The sequence below is a fragment of the Oenanthe melanoleuca genome, chromosome 2 (assembly GCF_029582105.1).
Source record: "Oenanthe melanoleuca isolate GR-GAL-2019-014 chromosome 2, OMel1.0, whole genome shotgun sequence".
Taxonomy (NCBI): domain Eukaryota; kingdom Metazoa; phylum Chordata; class Aves; order Passeriformes; family Muscicapidae; genus Oenanthe; species Oenanthe melanoleuca.
The window spans coordinates 35,092,744-35,112,820 of NC_079335.1; the positions used below are offsets into that span (position 1 = coordinate 35,092,744).

The 20,077-nt window shown below is 42.2% G+C and overlaps 1 protein-coding gene across 5 annotated transcripts in view; it reads left to right on the plus strand.

Annotated features, from left to right (window-relative positions):
• LOC130248976 (cytochrome P450 7B1) overlaps positions 1–14,991 on the plus strand; it is a 124,949-nt gene extending 109,958 nt beyond the window's left edge. For all 5 annotated transcript variants that reach the window (XM_056483214.1, XM_056483210.1, XM_056483211.1 and 2 more), the window contains 3 exons: positions 369–575; positions 6,562–6,740; positions 10,738–14,991. In XM_056483214.1, coding sequence (XP_056339189.1) covers positions 369–575; positions 6,562–6,740; positions 10,738–11,034 — 683 coding nt within the window. In that variant the 3' untranslated portion in view covers positions 11,035–14,991. The remainder of the gene's footprint in view (positions 1–368; positions 576–6,561; positions 6,741–10,737) is intronic.
• The last annotated feature ends 5,086 nt before the right edge of the window (positions 14,992–20,077 follow it).

Here is a 20,077-nt window from a genome sequence, read left to right on the forward strand (position 1 = left end):
GGCGACCTTGAAATTTTTTTATGTTCTTTCTAATTGGCTAATGATAAAATGTTTTACTCTGAAACAACCCTCTATGATAATTGATTTTTTTTTTGTGCTGAGGTGGTAAAACAAGATACTTAATGGTGATAATGAGAAAGATTATAACTGAGCTGCATTTCCTCCCCTTATTCCCCCCACCCCCCCGACATTACATTTCAAACTATTCTCATTAAGCAGAAAATTAGACTTCAGAAGCCTATTGGTCCTCATTAGCATTCACTGATCCTTGGCTGGGTCTGTGTCCTAACATCTTTTAATTAGCACACTGCAAATCTAATCAGTGTAATAAACGCTATTAATCTTCCTTTTCACTTATTTTCTCCCAGCACATCATTTTGCCTTCCTGTGGGCCTCTGTGGGAAACACGATTCCAGCTACATTCTGGGCCATGTATTATCTTCTGCGGCACCCAGAAGCTCTTGCAGCGGTGCGTGACGAGATTGACCATTTGCTGCAGTCAACAGGTCAAAAGAGAGGGCCCACATATAACATCCACCTCACCAGAGAACAATTGGACAACCTGGTCTACCTAGGTAATTTATTTTTATCTGTTAGGAAGAGAAGAGGGGCTCTCCCGGCAAACTCGGTTTATCACTCATTTCTGTTTACTGAGAAGGTGGAGGACACAGCTGCCTAATTGACATAATAACACCCATTTACATCAATTATAAATTATGTAGTTTATAGCTGTAGATACTCTCATTGCATGTAAACATTAAAGCCTAGGTAATTAACTATGCAAGGTATGCAAAAGGCTAAATCGAAGCTTTGCAATTATTTGAAAAAAAGTTGATGCCTATTAAGTTGTTTGATTCTGAGCATCTGCCGAAGTGTTAACGCATTTCAAATACTTCTGTATGGTACTGCCAAGAAAGACCCTTTTCTGAAATTAAAGTGGGATTGTGTACTTAAACTGCAAATGTATTTTATCCGCAAGCAATTTCTTTCTTTCTCTCTTTAACAAAACAAAAAAGGCTTCTAAAGCAGGCTTCTGTTGGGCAATGCCTCCAAATAAAATAAAAGAAGGTAAGAATTTGCAGAGGAGAAACGTGTTTTCAGTGCTTTATTCAAAAGAAGGAGTTTTAAGGGAGCTACAGTTCTGGATCCAGGGTTCAGAGGGAGACCCTTGCCAGTGGTCATTGGATGCTCTTAGAATCAGGAGCTGTATAGGCCTTCAGAGCATTAGCTCTTGGTTTCACTTCATTTGGTGGTACACAGACACTGGCAAGAGAAATGGTGAAAATAGCCCAAGGGAGGAAAGAGGGTGTAGCAGGTAGGTACCAAACCTTTAAACATCTGTAAGTCTCTCCACAAGTAGTGTTAACACGGGCAGACAGCAGCTGATTAAGAGATTAAAGGTTCAATAATCCTCTATTTTTAAATATTAAAACCAATCCCATGTTCAAAACAAGCTCATGTCCATAGGTCTTGGTACCTCATGACCTGAACTGATGCTCCACTCTTAAACAAAGCTGTGTCAAGGGATGGTGGTGGAACAATACATTCTGTGCCTGGATTTGGATCCTTGTAATACCTGCCATTCTCCAAGATCATCCAGTGTGGCATGTCTCAAGAATCTGTGTGCAAACTTGAATTGATTAGTACAAATATAAAATTGAGTCTGATCCATTTCCTTAGAGTTAGAGCATCAATATTAATCTTGCATATCGTGACTCTACTAAGTTGATTATGTCCACAGTCATGGCTGTTTTGATGCAGATTTATCTCTAACCAGTGGAGAATGTTTTTGAAATAGAGAAGGTATTGAATGACAGTTCTGGTGAGTAACATGACTTTCTAAGCATTTAATGGACTTAAAAGGAACACAAGTAAAACTACTTCATATCAGAGCTAGCATACAGCAATAAATAAGTTACCAAGAAGACGAAAAGAGAATTTAGTTTACATTTATAGACTGAGATGGGAATGGCCATGAAAAAAGGGTGGGGGGGGGGGAAAGGCTTCCCAAAAGTGTAGGAATAAGGAAAATAAAACCATGTAGTTTGCTAGAACCATCTGGTGCAAAACAGTATGAACAGTTTAAAAACATTAGCTGTGTCATTCCTCTGCTTCTTAAAATCTTGAAGTACCTTGGTAGCATTTGATTTATGTGTTGAAAGGAAAGTGCCACATCCTACTTTGTAGTATTCTTGTAACACTTTTGTTAAATTTTATAATCATGTTAAACATAATGTGATATGAACAGAAGCTAGATTTCAATTCTTCTGGCACTTAAGTCATAAAGGGCTGGATACAGTCCCATAAAATAATAATATAGAAAAAAAATCTGTACCATAAGAGAATTGGAGTCATGCTTCAGTGGAAAGGGGAAAGGGATGTTTTGTTAATAAATGTGTAGGAGGAACGAAGGTCCCAAATTGCACTGCTTGCACACCAAGAGCTCCCCTGTTGCAGGAAGGCCACTGACCCCACACCTCCAAGACTGAGCCTTTGCTTTTTCCATTCCTTCTGTGCCAGCCCAGAGCGTAGGAAACTGGGATTGTGTCCCTGCTCTCGAGTGAGGCAGACCAGGTGGGATGCTTGCATGTTCATCACCTTGTCATCTCATTCTCCTGTTTTAAGCGCTCTGATTCTCCGTCCTCTTTTTGGCCTACTATAACAAGAGACTTTTTTTGATTCTTCATGCTATGGAGAAGAAGCACAAATTGCTAAAAGTCTTTCTTAGGAAGTAGCATTGTTATTATGGTTAGATTGTTTGGGTCTAGGGAGCAACACAGCCTGATTTACTCCTCAATTCTAAGCTCAGGTACGTGATTATTTGATTTTTTAAAAACCAAAATGCAAAACACATTAAACCCAAAATCATACTAGCAAATTTTGGCCCTGACTGTCTTTTGCTGATGGCATTTCTGGGGTGGCACCCTTTGTATTGTCTACATAACAATACAGTCCCAAAATCCAAATGTATTTGTGTGCTCAGAGTAACATACATTATTAGACATTATGGCTCACAGCAGAGCTCTAATATGGTAAAGGAGACATGAAAATGGTCTGTCAGTTAAACTGGTTATAATGGAAATGCCAAGGGTAAAGTAGAGATGTACTTAGTGCATGTTTAATGCTAGGCATGTTTAGTCAGTTCGTTTGTTTAATATTAGTCCATTCATTTATATGGTGAAGTATTCTTGCCCCAGGTCATTGCTGAATCCCAGATATTCCTGCGAAAAGAGCACAGCTTGAAGAATTGTTTTGTACACAAGAAGGAGTAGGGACCCAAAAGGAGCTAATACAGAGTATTTAGTCATAACACAAAGGCTAGGCATTAAAATCATTGGTTGAATTGAAAGGAATAAATATATTTTTCTGGAATGGGCTGGGCAGTACCATTTAGTTCTGACTAAGATGCAAATGTACTTGTTTCAGGTTATCGTTTGTGTTGGCACACCATGATGCCCGTGGGTAAATGACCCCCCCAAATATTTGCATACTCAATAGCTATTTTCCTACAATATACTCTAATAATTATTGCACCCTATTACCTGTGGTGTGTTAGTGTAAAATTAACAATCCATTACTGCACAATAAGTTTTATAAAACATTTACAGATAGAGATCATGTTTAATTAAAATTAACTTGCCAACGAAAGCCAAATGCACTTATGATTCGCAATGACCTTTTATTACCTGCAGTCCCTTGTTTTGGCTGGATGATTGACAGCTTGCTGTTTGGCTACCATGTTGTATTTCAGCTGACAAGACTTTTCATTTTAACTCAATTTGCCTGCCTATCACAAGCTGGTGGCAGGCCAGGCTCAAGTCACCCAGCTTTGCCTCAGCAGCTTGCTCTATTTCTCATTAGTACGCATTTATTCAGTGGAAATTGGAAGACAAATGCTTGAAGGCATGTGAACTAAGTATAGCAAATTAGGGTTTAAAGACTGAATATTTATAAGTATATTGAAACAGTTTTTTTAAAAAAAAAAAGTCTAGAATGAATTGGAAGCTGAGTGCTAGCTTTAGTATAAGAGAAATGAAGAGAGAAGTGGGAGGATTCTAAGAATAACAATACTATGAGAGATATCTCTCTCTCTTCCCCCCTCCTTCTCTCTCTAGAAAATATGTAAAATCTCTCTGACAACACCTTATCAAACAACAGCCTGGCTTCTTTATGTAGCGCTTGCACAGTGAAGTTTAGCATCTCATGTGTGTAAGAAGGGGGGAAAAAAATGAGGGTCATGTTCATTTGCTGCTTGGTTATCCCTTGGTATGCTTTAAATTGCCTTGTTTGTTCGGCACAAGCACAGAAACAGATGTTGCTCTACCGTGCTGGATAATTTACTGTACCTCACGGTGCAGAATGGAAGGCCTCCCAAGCTACCCAGCTGGTCTGTCAGCAGCGATGGCTGGTGTCTGCTGAACTATGACAACTGCAAGTAAAGGCTGCAGTTTTATTGTGCAGTTGTCATTCCTCTCAATGTATAGCTCTGGCATTTGTGGAAAGCTGACTGTCTATTTTTTTAATGCGAGCCTGCAAAGCCATATAAGCTCCATTCTCCTTTGTTGATCATAATGTGACTCATTACTTTTGTCATCTAATGATTATCGGCATGATCGCTCAGAGCGAGAGCCAAGCTCGCCTTCCACACATAACTGGTACTGGAAGGTAAAACAGATTTGTCATTTACGATCTGACCGCTAAGCCACACTTTGTGCTCCATTATTGTGATTAACTTCTGCATAAGATATGCTGCCCAATTGTCATTTGAGATCCGGCAGCGGGCAGGGACTGCCGCGCGTTCCGGGAGGATATCCACCGATAGGATGTGACCGCGTTGCTTGGCTGGTTAAACGTAAACCTGCTATTTTGCCATGGCACTTTATAATTATTTCTCCCTTTTTTTTTTTCCCCTCCTTCCCTCTTCCTCATTTGATTTCTGCCATCTCTACGTATGTCACCAGCACTTCCAAATGGTGGACTGGTACAAAGCTACCAGCTTCATTCTCTGCAGGTTGAAGGCAGTCTCGAGCCGAGGCTGGACCCCTCCTTTGTACCGCGGAAAGTTTTGTTGCCAGAGCGCTGCCAGTTGAAATCTATCGTGTCAGGTGCCTTGTGGCTATCCGCAGTAGAGGCCATCTTCTGGAACCAGGGTTCTTTTCTGGCTTCGTCACCAACAAGCCGATTTGACTCTGCCTGATTATAGTAACGAAGGCAGTCCAAAAGAATATGCACAGACTCACTGTACGTCACATTGAATCACGGCGCTGGCCACACAGAGCTGACCGCAGCCTCATTTCTTTAGACAAATGCATGCTTAAGGAAAAACCTCCTGCAAGAAAGCATCCAGGGCCACTTTATTTGCTATGCATGCTGCACTAGATTTAATTTTTAGTGAAAGAACATTTGTTATTATTTTTTTCAGAGGCATCTACACTGGGTAGCTACTGTCTCTAATAAACTAACCTTTTGGGTGCAGCGATGGCAGTGCCTTGGTGAACACTTGGAGTAGGCTTATTTGATATCACAAAACATAAATGCAGACACAAATGGATTATTACATGCAAATGAAACCCTATTTTAGGCTATTTTTCACACTAATGATTAGAAGGAATCAAGTCACATATAACAGTGCCCATACACGCTGGTGGAAAAATAGTCAGTTTTGATTACAAAGTGAGAGATGCAGCCCTAGACAGGAGCTACATGCTGATATACATGCTATCAGAATGATTTATGCAAATTATGCATATTATTCCCAAAGGAATTCCTCCTCAAACTGCCAGGATAAATTGCCGGAAATTAGCCATAAAATCTGTCGTGCTAGGAGCAAAAGGTGAAGGCCACTGGGAAAGCAAGGACATTCAGCTTCTGGAGCCTTCCAGAATGTGATGGTGGAGACAGAAATCTTGCTTTCCCCAAGCCTAAAAGGGCTATGTTTTGTTTCCTTTAGGCCAATTAGAAATGTCTTTCTCTCTTAAAATTACTAGGCAGATAATGAATTGCTTTCATTCACGCTGACCACAACAGACACTATAATTTGGCAGCATTGTGCAATGAAAGGAAAATATATTTTAAAATTCTCAGAATGACTACAGAATTAGCAGGCAGAATGATTTCTAATGTGTAGTCCTACCATTAAATCCAACATCTTTCAAAAGGCAAGCTAAACAGCTCCATGGATGCTTTTGCTGGTATTTGTTTGCAGCCACCAAAATATATGTAAATGCATGAAGTGTTCATGTCTTTTGGTTGTGTTGTTTTCAACGTGATGGCTGAATAATGACTTTCCACCCAAAACTTGGTGCTGCTTACAACCGACAGGATTTCTCATCACCATCAGTGAGAATCACTTTGGGATGTTCAGCATCCCGACTGCCCCACCCAAATCCTCCTGGTCTCTGCTTTATGTTTGGTTCTGCTTGTGTGTTTTTCTTCCCTTTTTTTCTCCTTTAGCCTGCCCTACTAAACTCCTGGAGAATCAGCAGTTGTAGCCATGTATAACTTCCAGTCATCTCCCATATTTCTGATGCTTCCCCCCCTCCCCTTTTTATTTTATTGCAGAGAGTGCCTTAAACGAGAGTTTAAGAATGTGCTCGTCCTCCATGAACATCCGCATCAGCCAAGAGGATTTTGTTCTCAAGCTTGAAGGGAATCAAGAAGTCGTTTTGAGGAAAGGAGACTGGATAGCTCTTTACCCGCAGATTCTGCACATGGACCCTGAGGTCTATGAAGATCCTAAGGTAAACATTCAGCTGGTGCTACTCTTCCTACTCCAGGCACATCGAAGCAGCCAAGCCTTTTGTGATCTGTGGGTTGTTGTTGTTTTTTTTTTTTTTTTTACTGCTGTTCCTTCTTGTGGAACAAATCTTCCTAGTTTCAGATGTATTTTCTAGGGCCCTGCAGGTCAAAGGATTCATGGCCTGAAGAGAGAAATATGGTGATGAGACTGACTGCGACTGCTTTCAAAGGAATTGACAATTGCACATTGACTACCATAAACTTTAGGCTAAATGTGGGCTTTGTTTGGCAGTGGATCATTTGATACCCAAGGAGGGCTGAATAATAGAAGGTGGTTTAAATAGCAAATAATGTGGGCCATTTAGCTAAGTGCCCGCAAAGCATCATTGACTCTCTGAAGCCCTATAATAGCAGTGTCTTACTTGAGCCTTATGCTTTTTCACCTCCCTTCGTAGGGATTCACCCCTTCTTGATCAATTAGAGTGTTGTGAACTTGAGACTGTAAAGCTGTTGCTCTGCAGTGAAGCTCGGAGGGTAATTGTGTCATCTCCTTGTATTTTTCTCTGACGCTCAAGTTAATGAATATCAAAGACTCGAAATTAATCCACCCTGCCTCAGCTGTAATACAGCTTCAGAAGTTCACCACCTGCATGCAAATTGAATAGTCCTCCTCTGGGCTAGGTTGCTCCCCAGATTGCTGTCCCCAGCCCAGGGTGCCACAGAGGAAGAGCAAGAAAGAGCAAGGGTGCACGCTGAGGTTGTTAAATGGCTTGTCTGCCTGAGAAGCAAAAGCTTGTACCTCATCCATTCCTCACCCCTATTTTCCTAAGCAAATGGCTGTCTCCCAGCCATGCTGATTATCATCCTTGGCACTTGAGCCAAAGAAGAAAGGAACTGGGTTTTTTTGCATGCTTATAGAATGCCGTGTTAGAGACATTGCTCTGTAAAACTCTCCCTTTCAGGAGTTTAAAGATGAGAGGTTGCAAAGAAAATATGAAATTCAAGTGCCTCGCTGGTGCAGGACAGCATTTCGTTGGGTAGGAGCTCTGCCAGCCTCAGTGAGAGGAGGTGTGGAGCATGTTGGAGTCAGCAGGAGTAAGGTATAGTCACTGGGATGAACACTGGAGCCATGAGAATGAATATTATATTCAGAAGAGCTCTGCTGGCTGTCCCCACCCAAAAATGAAGATAAAGCCTGCAGAGAAAATCAGGGTTTTAAAAATAATCCCTCTATTGGCAAATAGCTGATTAATATTTTTATCCTTAAAAAAAGGATAGTTAACAGCTAACAAATTAGCTTTTTTTTTTCTTTTTTTTTTTTTTTTTTTTTCATTTTATCCTTAACACTTTATTTTGGAGAACGTTATTGATTTGTCAAAAGTCCATCTGTTTGTTTAGGTCCTAGACCAAAAGCATCAGTGTGGAAACTGATCTCCTCCCTTATCCAATAATTGCCGGAATATATTACCATATTTCCATTGCTTGAATATATCTGCTTAGTATCAGCTCTGCTCAGCTTTCACAGTACAGCTTTAGTTCATATATTTTATCTTTTTGATAGTGAATGAGCAATCCACACATTGCAGTACATTGATTTCAGCACATGGGCCCCTCTCGAAAAGTGGGGAAATCACTGTTCTGTTTGGTTCTTAAAATATGCAGTGTGCTTTCAACAATAACTACTGAGGATCAGATAGAGATGGAGAATGAATTTTTTGAAAGGTGCAGTCTTGAGCTTGTCATGTATTTAGGGAAAACTTTTCCTGGGAAAACAGGCAGCTTGACGAGATAATTTTATAGCAATGCTTTTTCTCCTGGATACATAAATTTAAGTTCAAGCTATCTTGTGCTTTGGCACCATATTGTGTAAGTGTAAGCATATATTTCTGACCTCTTTCTCCACCCATTAAGGACTAAATAAATGAGTCGGTTTTCTGTCAGTGTGTAAGTGAATCCCTAAATTCTAACTCAGCTAGTTATAGAGCTCAGTAAATGAGCTTTGCAAAACCCATAGAGTAAATATCAGGAAACCCTGCAGGAAACCCTCCATGATGACTTCCCAAACAAAGCTAAATAAAGTGTGTGACAGAAAGAGACTTAGATCAATCACAGGAGGTTGCTCAGTTTTGATAATACTTGCAGCAGCTCGTCCACACAGAACTTCATTGCCTGTTTTTGCTCAGTGTCCTCACCTTTTGCTTGCTGACAGCCACCATGTCTCTTTCAGGAGACTTTGTGCATGGCTGAAAGCTCCTTCATTTTTAAAAATTAGGCTTTATTAAGCCAGTGAACTAGCTTTTAAGGAAACACTACTCAACCCAAGGGGCTTCAGCAGCACTGCGTTTGATGTCACTGTCGTTGGCTACATTCCTGTCTCACACTTGTTTTCTGTTTTCCCTATTCCTTAGACAGCAATTCATTTTTTGTTAAAAGCAATTACAAGTCTCAGAAAGCTCTTAATTTGACGAAGAAAGCATAAGGTTTGACCCAGTGTGTCTGTGTGTACAATAACACAGTTCTTAATTGCTCCAGACACCAGAAGTGCACCTTGTGAAAATTTTTGAGTGAAGAGCTCTGGGTTGGGTTTTTAAACTACTGCAGTTCATATTTAGTGATGCTTTTTTAGACCAGCAGGATTTAGAATTCAGGAAGTAAATCTTACGGTATTCTGGGCTTTCGTTTGTTACTGTGCTGCTTCAAATGAAGCAATAACTTCCTGGCAGAAAAAAATAAAGTTGTGCTTCTTTCTGGCTGGGGTGTTCAAAGAGACTGAAAAAAATTACTTGTCAGTGGAAGCAGACATAGAATCACCTTTATATTTGTGGAAAATCCAGACCTCTGCTATTTTTTGAAACAGGCTCTTGTTCTTCAGCATCCAAAGTTGCATCCCCTGCAGTGCACCTAGCACTTGATCCTTTTCTCACTGACCACCTCCCCTGACATTTGTTTCTCAACAGCAAGACCTGGAGTGCATGATTTTCAGAGCCTTTAATCTAACGGGTAGATCAGTATCAGTGTATTTTTAATGGTGGTGTGGGTTTTTTTAATCAGTTGAGGTCGGTTTCTGTCTGACTGACTTGTTCCCAGCCAGCTCCAAATGGCTGCTGCTATAGCAGATGTATGCAAAGCAGGACAAATGCTAATGAGTGACCATAAGCAAGAAGTGCCTGTCATTTTTATTCAAAGCATGCAGGAGGGTTTTGTAAGTGGCTAATTTGCCATTGACTGAGTGAGGATGCCAGATCTCCTTCATTCAAAAACACAAATTATCTCTAAACAGGGATCCTGCTATTCAAAAACAGTCAGAAATATGTTTAGTTTATGGAATGTAGGTTACAAGGGTGACCTCAAGCCTTACTTGAAAATTATCATATATAATGGTCAGTCACTGGCATTGTCCTGTTTTGCTCACAGCTTCTGCAGCAAAATATTTGAAGGTAAGATATGACAAATTAAGCAGCAACCATCTCCAACTGAAAGGAAAACTGACTGCAAAGCGTTGGAGTTTTTGGTGCAAAAGAAGGACGGATTTTGCTTTAGCTTGCAAGAGCAAAACCAGTGCAATGCATTAATTTATTCATAGGCATTTGCAGAATTTGGGGGATTATCCTTATTCATGATGTATGTACCACACTGAGTGCATACGATGCTTTACACAAAAATTGTCCTTCCACTAAGGTTCATTGTCCCTGCTACAAAGCGGTCAAAATCTAATTACAATCAATACAGGCCAGACACTCGGTGATGAAATGTGGAAGTTGAAGGAGCTTGATGTAAAAGGACTTAGCTAAATAAGTGGATTTAAAGGGTGTTCTTTGCAGTGAAGATAATGTGAGTTAATGAAACTTGAGGGAACCAACTAGAAAGAAGAAGCTGTCAGCTCCTTGTCTTCCTCTTTATCTTATTTTCTGGGTTCCCGACGCGTTTCCATTGTGCAAAGAAAGCAGCTCATGTAACCGCCTTGTTAGATATCACGCTGTCTCTCTCTTTCGTTTTCAGGAGTATAAGTTCGATCGATACATAGAGAATGGCAAGAAGAAAACCACATTCTACAAGGCAGGAAGAAAACTGAAGTATTTCCTAATGCCCTTTGGCTCTGGGATCAGCATGTGTCCAGGGAGGTTCCTCGCAATGAATGAGATGAAGATGTTCCTTTTCATACTATTGTCTCATTTTGATGTAGAACTAGCAGAAAACAAAGCTGTCAGACTTGATAACAGTCGCATGGGCCTTGGTATCCTCCTGCCAGACGTTGATATTGCCTTTCGTTACAAGCTAAGGTCCTTAAGAAATTGAGCAGCTGCCTGTATGCTTTCCACTAATCTCCATGTTTGCTCTGTTTCATCACTCAGCTTTATATTTTTGGAAACATTTTCTTTTCCCTCTCTGCTTTTACCTCCTTCCTCTTTGTTTCTAAGGAGAAAAGCCATTGGGCTGGAGGTAGAGACCAGATGCAGGGATGTGCAACCTCAATTTGTCCTGCTTGAGTTGTGAGAAGTGAGGTGACATGACAAGAGTCTGGCCAAGTAAATAGCCCAGCATCTCTTCAAGGTGCATCCCCATACTCTTGGCTGTGAGGTGAGCAGGATTTACAGGGAGGATGAGGCCACTTGCATGGGAAATGGGCTCAGCAGCTCTCTGTCACAGGGTTAGACTGGGAGGTCCCATACAACCATCATCTAGAGGAGTATCAGTGTCTGCTCATAGAAGCATAGTAACAAGAAAGGGGGAGGATGAGAGAATGTCTTGTGATTATTATCCTAACTTTATATTTACTTTATTTCTTTCATGGTCTTGAGAGTCTTAGCCCTTTATTTGGGAGATGTGATGGAAGTTGTGTGGGGTGGTGGAGGATGATTTGCAAGAATGTCTTACTGACAACACATTTCTAACTTCAGGTTTATGTATTGAGGGTGAATGCTTTGCTTTCTTGCTCTTTTTTTTTTTTTTTTTTTTTTGTGCAGTGCAAAAAAGATTAAAATATGTGATTCCTTTCCTGCAATCATTTAAAGTCAGAAGGGAAATTCTGTTGATTTTAATAGGCTCTCAATCAAGCCTAAATTATATATTTTGGCTTTTGAGTCCCCCCAAAAAAGCTTATTCTTCAGAGAGAAAATATGTAAGCTTGTTTGAAATTATTCTGTCACCTTGAAAATTAGCTTCACTTTCTCTCACTGTTTCTTAGTAACATGTTCTTGAATTTATTTTGACCATTTCTTATGTTTTTTTAATTTCTCCAAAAAAGCAAAAGAGGAAGAGGGTTTCAAGGGTAAATGTATCTAAAAATGCCTTTTAACATTGTTTCACTTTGCCTAAGTTATGCATAGGCAGAGTAGTGTGACCTGTGTTTGGAAACAGACTTGTCCATCTGCAAATTGGAAAAGAGGCTCTTCCCTGGGGCCAAAATTTGAGCAAGTGAAAACCCTGGGCAGCCACAGAAGTTTATACTGGCTGCCTAACCTGCTTCACTGGGTGTCCAGCTCTTGTTTGGAAAATTAATTTCCTAGTGCACAAAATCTGAGATTTTGGACCCTGTCTCTCTTCCCAGCCATCTCTTCAGAGATTGATGAGGGTTCCCATGGCTGTCCAGTCTCAATTTGCCAAGATGATAATTGTAATGGCAGAACTGTGTTCCTAAAAGACATCTCTCTTCGGGATGTGTCTTTCAAAATCAGAAATTCTCCTCATCTGTAGAACACTTGATGGCCTATGGATGAGAACTACTACTTAGGTGAAAAGAATTATTTATTGTTATTTGTGTAAATAACTGCCTGTTCTGTTATTTGTGTAAAGCACATACCCTAAATAAGCATCAGTATCAGTAGAAAGACTTTCAGAGATTGGTACAGCCCCATTCCAAATCCTCCAAGAAGAAAATTGTGATATGTGAGATACATTGGATAAACCTTTTCTCTTCATATATAGTATCAATAATATCAACAAATTTGGAGCACACTTACGTTAAACAGGCTTTGCAGTTGATTAAATGCTTTAACTTTACTTCAACATTTAATCAACAGCAAAAGCTGATTACTGCTTTGTGCCACAGAATAAAATTGGTTTTTATGGAGACATTCTTGTACTCAGGTTACTTATTCCTGTGGTTACTCTGTAGAAGCTATTCTGTGCTCAGCTGCAGCTCAAATCCAGTTTATCCATTAGAGCCTGGTTTACTGAGAGAGGGAATGTTGATATCACTACACTGTTGACTGTATTCCGTTATTGCTTATATGTAAGCTGTAAAATGTCTCATGCTACAATTATGATGAGTCCCTCTTTGGCATCCAACTTTAAAACAAACCTGAAGCAACTGTGAAAATAACAGTGGGTATTTGTTTTAAACAGAAGCCTCTTTTTTATAATTGTATTCTATTTTTAGAATTTTGAATTAGAGTATCACTGGCTGCTGCATAATTTGATAGGGCATAATAGGACTGTGCCAAAAGTACATGCAAATCATTAGTAGTTTGAAATTAATTGCTGATCAATTTGTATAGTATCTGTTCTGAAATTAAAAGAAGAACTAGATTGTCTCCAAAGTAGCAAATTAAATCTGTATGATATGTTCCATATTAAAAAAGAGAGAAAAGGGTCAGAATCTTTCCCAGGAGTTGCAGGAAACCTCTGTGAAGCTGCTTGGAGGCCTTGCATCAGGGTTAGAGAGCACCACACAGGAGGCCAGCATTCTTCTGCGATAAAAGTTGCTTGCTCTTTTTGCTCAGGAACCAAAATAATCAAATGCAAAGCAGGGTCTGCCCAGCCTGGCCTGGAATTGTGTCCTTGGTAACCCAGGTAGATTATTTTGGCTGGTAAGTAATGCATCACTACCCTGGCATGTCTCAGCTGCTGAGGAAGTAAGCCTCACCCCCATGTAAAGCCATGAGAGCTGGAGCTGGACAGAGGGGTTAAGCCCTTGTGGTCCATGTATTCAGCAACTGAGGGGAGGACATAGTGAGAGTCAGCAGCTGGTCTGACCAGGAGTGACTCAGTCTCCATGGAGCAGGACTCAAAGGCCCATGGTGTTGGCATTCCTGGTCAATTAGCTGAGAGGGCACAGTAGGGTGTAGCATCCCCAGGAGTCCCAGCTGGAGCCAAGCTATCTGCAGGGTGCTGTGCCAATGAGAGCATGTTTCATTACACAGGGCACAACACCCTTTTTGATGAGCTGCTCTGCTGCAGGACCCAGGAGTGTGCAGCTCTGAGTGTGTCACTGGAGCACGAAGAGGCAAAATCATCTAAGAGGAAGAGCAGTGGTCTTTGCCAGCGTTGAGGTGGGGCTGCGGGGCAGGGTGGGGGGAGGCAGACCTGTGCTTCCCTCTCCCACCTCTCCACTTCAGCAGGAGGGTCTGCCCTGCCAGCCCAGCAGAGGCACCCACAGCCTGGCAGGTGCAGGAGGAGCACATGGGTCCCCCTGAACTTCTCTGCTGTTCCTCGATGAATTGGTGCACTCACCCACCCTTTGTGACTCAGCTGGTCACTACCAGCCTCTGACTGTAAGGTGTTGATGTCTATAGCTGCGTCAATAGTATCTTCTGCTATTAAAAAAAAAAAAAAAGAAAAAGCACCTTTTTTCTCATTAAAAATGTTTATTAAGTCAGTATGGCCCTTTATAGAACCCAAGAAGAAAGTTAATTTATCATGAACTAATGCGAATGCTAAAACGTAATTTTTTAATTATTCTTCTTATTTTACTTTACAGATTGAATGTTCTTCATTTTCATGCTGCCACTTAGTGCTGCTAGATGCTATTGTAAACTTTCTAAAATGTTCCATTACCTAGTTCCATACTTTCCATCTAGTATTTGTGTGCATGTTTGCAAATTAGATTTTCATATTTCTATCAGTATGTCCTAATGTAATAATATAAAACCATATAAGAGTTGTTCTTTAGTTTATGCTTTTAAGCCAGCTGCATGTCACTATTTTTGGCACTGCTATTTTTATGAATGATTACTGGTCTGTGAATTTCTCTTGTAGAAATATACATGATCTTTTATTTTGTCATTATTGAACTTTCTGTCATTCAAGAGATTGTGAAGTGCTCTTAATTTTGCAAACTCACAACTTGTAAATAGATGAACAATGGCTAGGTTCTTCTTTAACAGTTAATATCCATTGTTCAGGCTCCTAGATCAACTAAGGTACTTCTGAGCAAGAAAATCAAAATTTCATTATTTTAGTAATCTAACATCTTAAAGTAATTTTGTATTTCAAGGACACAATAAAAAGGAGTATATCTATTTTAATATTGAATGATTTTCCATGGTGTTTTTTCCAGCTTATGTTTATACTTATCTCACAGATTCACAACTATTGCTTTAACTTTTTAAGTATTATTTCAACATACTACATTTTTCTGTTACTTGATCTTGACAGATATTTCTGTAATTTAAAAAAAAAAAAGCCTTCAATTTAGCAGTGGAATACAGAAACTCTTCTGAATATTGTAAATTATCGTCTTGTTTTACCACACACACACACACACACACACACCCCACCGTGAAACAAAAGTGGTACTTCTGACATTCTTAGAACATTATTCAAAATTGGAATAAAGATCTGCAGTCCAGTAGTGATTCCTAAGTACAGCTCCTAGGCTTTTGCTTTTTTAAACCTCTGTGTAGTACAAGACATACTACCTAAAGTAAAACATTCTGACTTCACAGATCATTCATTTTAAAGGGGGATATGAATGAAATTGTTAGGATACACAGCACTGCACCAGCAAAGCACACCTTGGCTTTTCTGGGTATCACTGTAGCTGCTGAGTTCTACAAGTAGGTATTTAATAGGAAGTCTGTACCCTAAAGACATCGGTGTTTCTCCGTTCCTTCATGCAGAAATGCTTGTCAGGTATGTCTGTGAGGGTTATTGAAGATACTTCCTAGAGAAAACAGACCTGCAGCATTTTCTGGGTTTGATAAATGTGTGTGCAGCTCTGCAATTGTTTTGGAGACGCTAGGCTATATTAGAAGTTACTGAAATTTTTAAATTAAAAAGTGGCATTGTTGGAGATTTCTTGAAAGGCACATTTCTGAATAATGCTTTCCATAATGGTCTGAAAGATAGCTTGAAAGGAGGGAGTTAGTGAGACCCCCTAACACTGTATTTTATCTAGTATTTGATTTGATACTAGGTACTGTCTTGATGTTACTTGTATAGCACTGTATTTTTAAGCTGTTCAAGGTATCAATTTATGCATATGTTTAACTCATATGAATAGGACTATTCTAACTGCCACACCATAGAAAGTGAACTGTTTTCCTGTCTGCTACCTAAACCAGCCTATACACCCTGGCTAGTCATGTCCCCATACATACTGCATAATAGAAAAATGATCTTGCTACAGAAACAGCCCTCAAAGCTACATTTGTGAAAGTATCATCATCTTTAAGTTATTGTCTATGTTTATACTTAGTAATAAATATGAAGAAATATATGAAAACATATCAGAAAAAGGTAGACAGTGCTCCAGTTTAAAGTGAAAGCAAGGAAGCTGTAGTGGGATATTGATCCTCATATCAACCAGTTCTGTGTTTATTCTGTGCATCAGGCTTTCCTGGGATCTCATGTACTGAGGTTGTGTGAGTACATCATTTGTAACAGTAGAAATGCATTTATCTTCAAAACTATTTACACCGAAATAATTAATCAAAAGAAGCCTAAGCTTTAGCTGCTCTTGCTAAAAGCCTTGCAGGATTCTTTCTATTTTCAAAGACTTGTTAAACTGATTTTGACATTAATGTGTTGGTTTCTTTTCCCCAAAACTAGCAGCTATGAGTACAGAGAAGTTGAATAAAAGTCTAAGTTCCGGCTACAGGGAGAGTAAAAGTCAGTAAGCAAACACCCTGTGATGACTTTTGACAGTGACTTTCTTCCCCATCAGCTCCCCTTTCCAACTACCTCTTTCTTTCCAAACAGTTTAGTCGCTTGCTAACCTCCTACCGGCAGCAAGTCTTTCCCTGTCTCATTTCCATCTTGTGTGCCAGTGAATCGCCTCTCTTCACAACGTATCTTTCAGTCGCCTTTTAAAAATCAATTCTTTACAGCAGCCTCTTGCAAAACCGGCATCGCAGGTGGCTGCAGCTGGGAGAAGTGCCGCCTCGCTAAAGCTTTGAACCTGAAAAGCGGACGGGCATTAGCTGAGCTCGTGGTTGAAGCACGGGGGATGCCGCCGCTCCGGGATGGCTCCGCTCCGGGCTGACCCGGCCCGCGGCGGCGGCAGGGACCCGCACCTCGCCCGCTCGCATCCCCGCATCCCTGCACCCCGCATCCCTGCACCCCGCATCCCCGCAACCCTGCACCCCGCATCCCCGCACCCCGCATCCCCGCATCCCTGCATCCTCGCCCGCTGCCCGTTTGTGGTCCCTGCCCTCCCACCTCCCCCGGCCCGCCACAAAAATCAGGGGAGAGGAGGGTGAGGAAAGACTCCTGCATGCCCCTTCCTAAAAGCATCACATCCAGGGATGCTGCAGTGGGACAAGGGGACGGGACACCCGAGGAGGTTCCTGGGGAAGCGCTTTGGGTGTTCGGTGAGTTTGGAGGGTTTCGGCTGGTGGAGAGGAGGTTTACACTGGAAAAGCGATTGTTTTTCCCTAATCCTCAATTATGAAGATTTAAAAATAGTATTAAAGGGGCAATCTGTTCTGCAACTTCTCGGAAGAAATAATTGTTGATTTAGATAAGCACTGATCCCTTCAGTGTTTGATGAAGACGTTAATTTATGGCTGTCTAGCAGTTTATGGCTGTCATTAGATTTTCAGCTTTGTCTCTCTTCAAAATGTATCTTTATTTTTTTATTTTAATCCAAGACAATTATGTAAGAAAACGGTTATATTTGATCTAAAATACATCATTTTCCTATAGCATTTCAAATTATTCACAGATCATAGTTCTTATATGTGCATATATGAATTTAAAAATACAGCAGTAAAGTGCTTGAAACAGACCATAAATTTGCTTCCTATTTTATTACACGTCTCTGAATCAGGTTGAGAGGACAAGGGCAACTAGGGGCTTGGGGAAGGATTTAACCCTTCCCGAGGCTGGAGAACCAGCCGAACCAGACCAAATTCCCCTCCGGAGCGCTCCGGGGGCGGGTGTGGGCGGGCTGGGTGACACGGAGCTGATGAGTGACCAGGGGGAAATGGGGCTGGCTGCAGCCCTGCGCTCGTTTAGCAGATGTCCCCTCTGCGGCGTGGTGGGCTGCTAGGAGCCCCGGCTGGGGCGGCCCTGGCGGCTCCCGCTCCCGGCAGCGGCTCTGCAGGAGCGGCCACGATCGGCTTAACCCCTGCGGCGCTCTAAGCCGGGCTCAGCGCTTCAGGGAGAGCCTGCCCTGCGCCCTCCGGGGGCTCCGCTGGTGCCGGAGCTTTCCCGGGCAGCAGCGACGCCGCGGGGAGCGGGGCCGGGCGAGCCCAGAGCGACTTCCCCAAACTTTTGTCCCGCTCTGACAAGGAGCTCTTCTGCCGTGTGCTCAGAGCCTCAGGATCCCTCCGGCCTGTGGGCAGGGGCGGTGCGATCACAGTTACAAATGATGCTGGGGAGAGGCGCGGAGTCCCGGCTCCTCTGTTTTACCCCACAACATCCTCCCTCCACCACCACCACCACCACGACCAGAAAAAAAAAAAAAAAAAAAAAAAAAAAAAGTGTTAATTGCTGTAAAGTTTCCGAGCACGTGGATAATTTACTTTGACTGCTGAGTTTTAATTAAAAGCAAACTTATTTATGTTTCTGATGTTTATATTACGCGATTTAATTACGTTTAGAGGCAGCGTCGCACTTTTTTCCCCCCTTCCACCCTAAATCACATTTTCATTAAAGGTTTTAATAAGAAAACTCACTTGACCACTATTCATTATCTAGTCCCCTCCATGCACACAAGTTCACTTACCCATTCATTTATTCACTTACTCATTCCAGCAGATCCGCTGCAACTGCTGCTAGCAGGGATGTGAACACTCATAATTATTTGTCAAAGTCTGGAAAGTGTATTATCCCTTCTTCTAGTGGTAATTAGTTACCATAGCATCTAATACGTAAATGTGCCCAGAGCACACCATTAACAGTTAAGCGGAGGATTCAATTTAACACATGATTATATCTTTCATAAGTCATTACATTAGGAAAGCCAATGTCACTCATGCTGGGACAATCTAGGCTCCGAGCCGGGGTAAGGGGCCGGGGAAGGGAGCCAGGCTGGGCGGCGGGGGCAGAGGGAGCTCCGGATGAGGCTGAGGGAGATCCCGCTTCGGTGGGGCGGCTGGGAGCGGGGAAGGAGCTCTTTTGAAAGGGTACATGTTCATTTCTGGCTAAGTGATCTGTCACGCTTTAAGGGGGGCGGGGGAGCCTCCCTCCTCCCCCCAGCCCGGCACACATTACGCTTGCATTGGCAAGACCCGCTCAGGGACTGGCCCAGTGGCTTGGCGCCGCTTCCCAGGGAGGATGCCTGAGGAGAGTGGGGCCAGGAGCGGTGGCACCTCTACACGGCACGGACCCCTCGCTCCCCTCCGAAGCGATGGAAGAGGAAGCAAGAGAGCCCAAAGTCGGGCGGCAGCGGTAGCCAGAGATGACAAAGATTTTCATTCTGCTGTCCCATCGCTCCGAAGCAGAGGCAGGCGAGAGAGAGAGCGGTGAAGGGACAACCAGCTCCGTGTGCCACAGCCCTGGCTCCCAGAGCCGGCGGGGAGCGCCCCAGGCCCGGCCCGCACACTCTGGCCCCGGTCCCCTGCCCAGGGGAGGGTCCCCCCAGCCCCCTGCCTCCTCCCCGCCTTAGGTCCCGGCCGCTCCAGGAGTTTGCTGGGACCTGGCCTGTCCTCCCCCAGCCCACGGCCGGGCAAAGCCGAGCAGCGCCCGCGCCTTCCAAGGGAAGCTCCCCGGGAAGGAAGCCCGCTCGGTAGCCAGAGACATTAAGCGGTAAATATTGCAGCAAATGTGTCCTGCGATGTTATATGCACGAACACACGCTCACACAGACACACACACAGGCACGCACCACGCCAAGCTGGTGGCGGTGGTTAATTCCTAATCAGAATGATGGACAGCAGAGACAGAACAATACAAACTAATGGCTGTGTTGCTGATCACTTTACCCCTTGATTAAAGACACCCAATTATGGCGCAGAACAGTGTCGTAATTATGTTCCTTAATCACATCCAGGAGGTTTAATTGCCTTAACGATGTGTTTCATTAAATGAATTTAGGTATTATAGTCGACAGTTTTCATACACAGTTGTTTTCAAATTAACATAATATTAGACATCGTCATGGAAATTGTTTTAATAATCATAATTAGACGCACCCAGCCTTTGTCTAGTAAATGCTGAGAGACGCTTCTCCTTG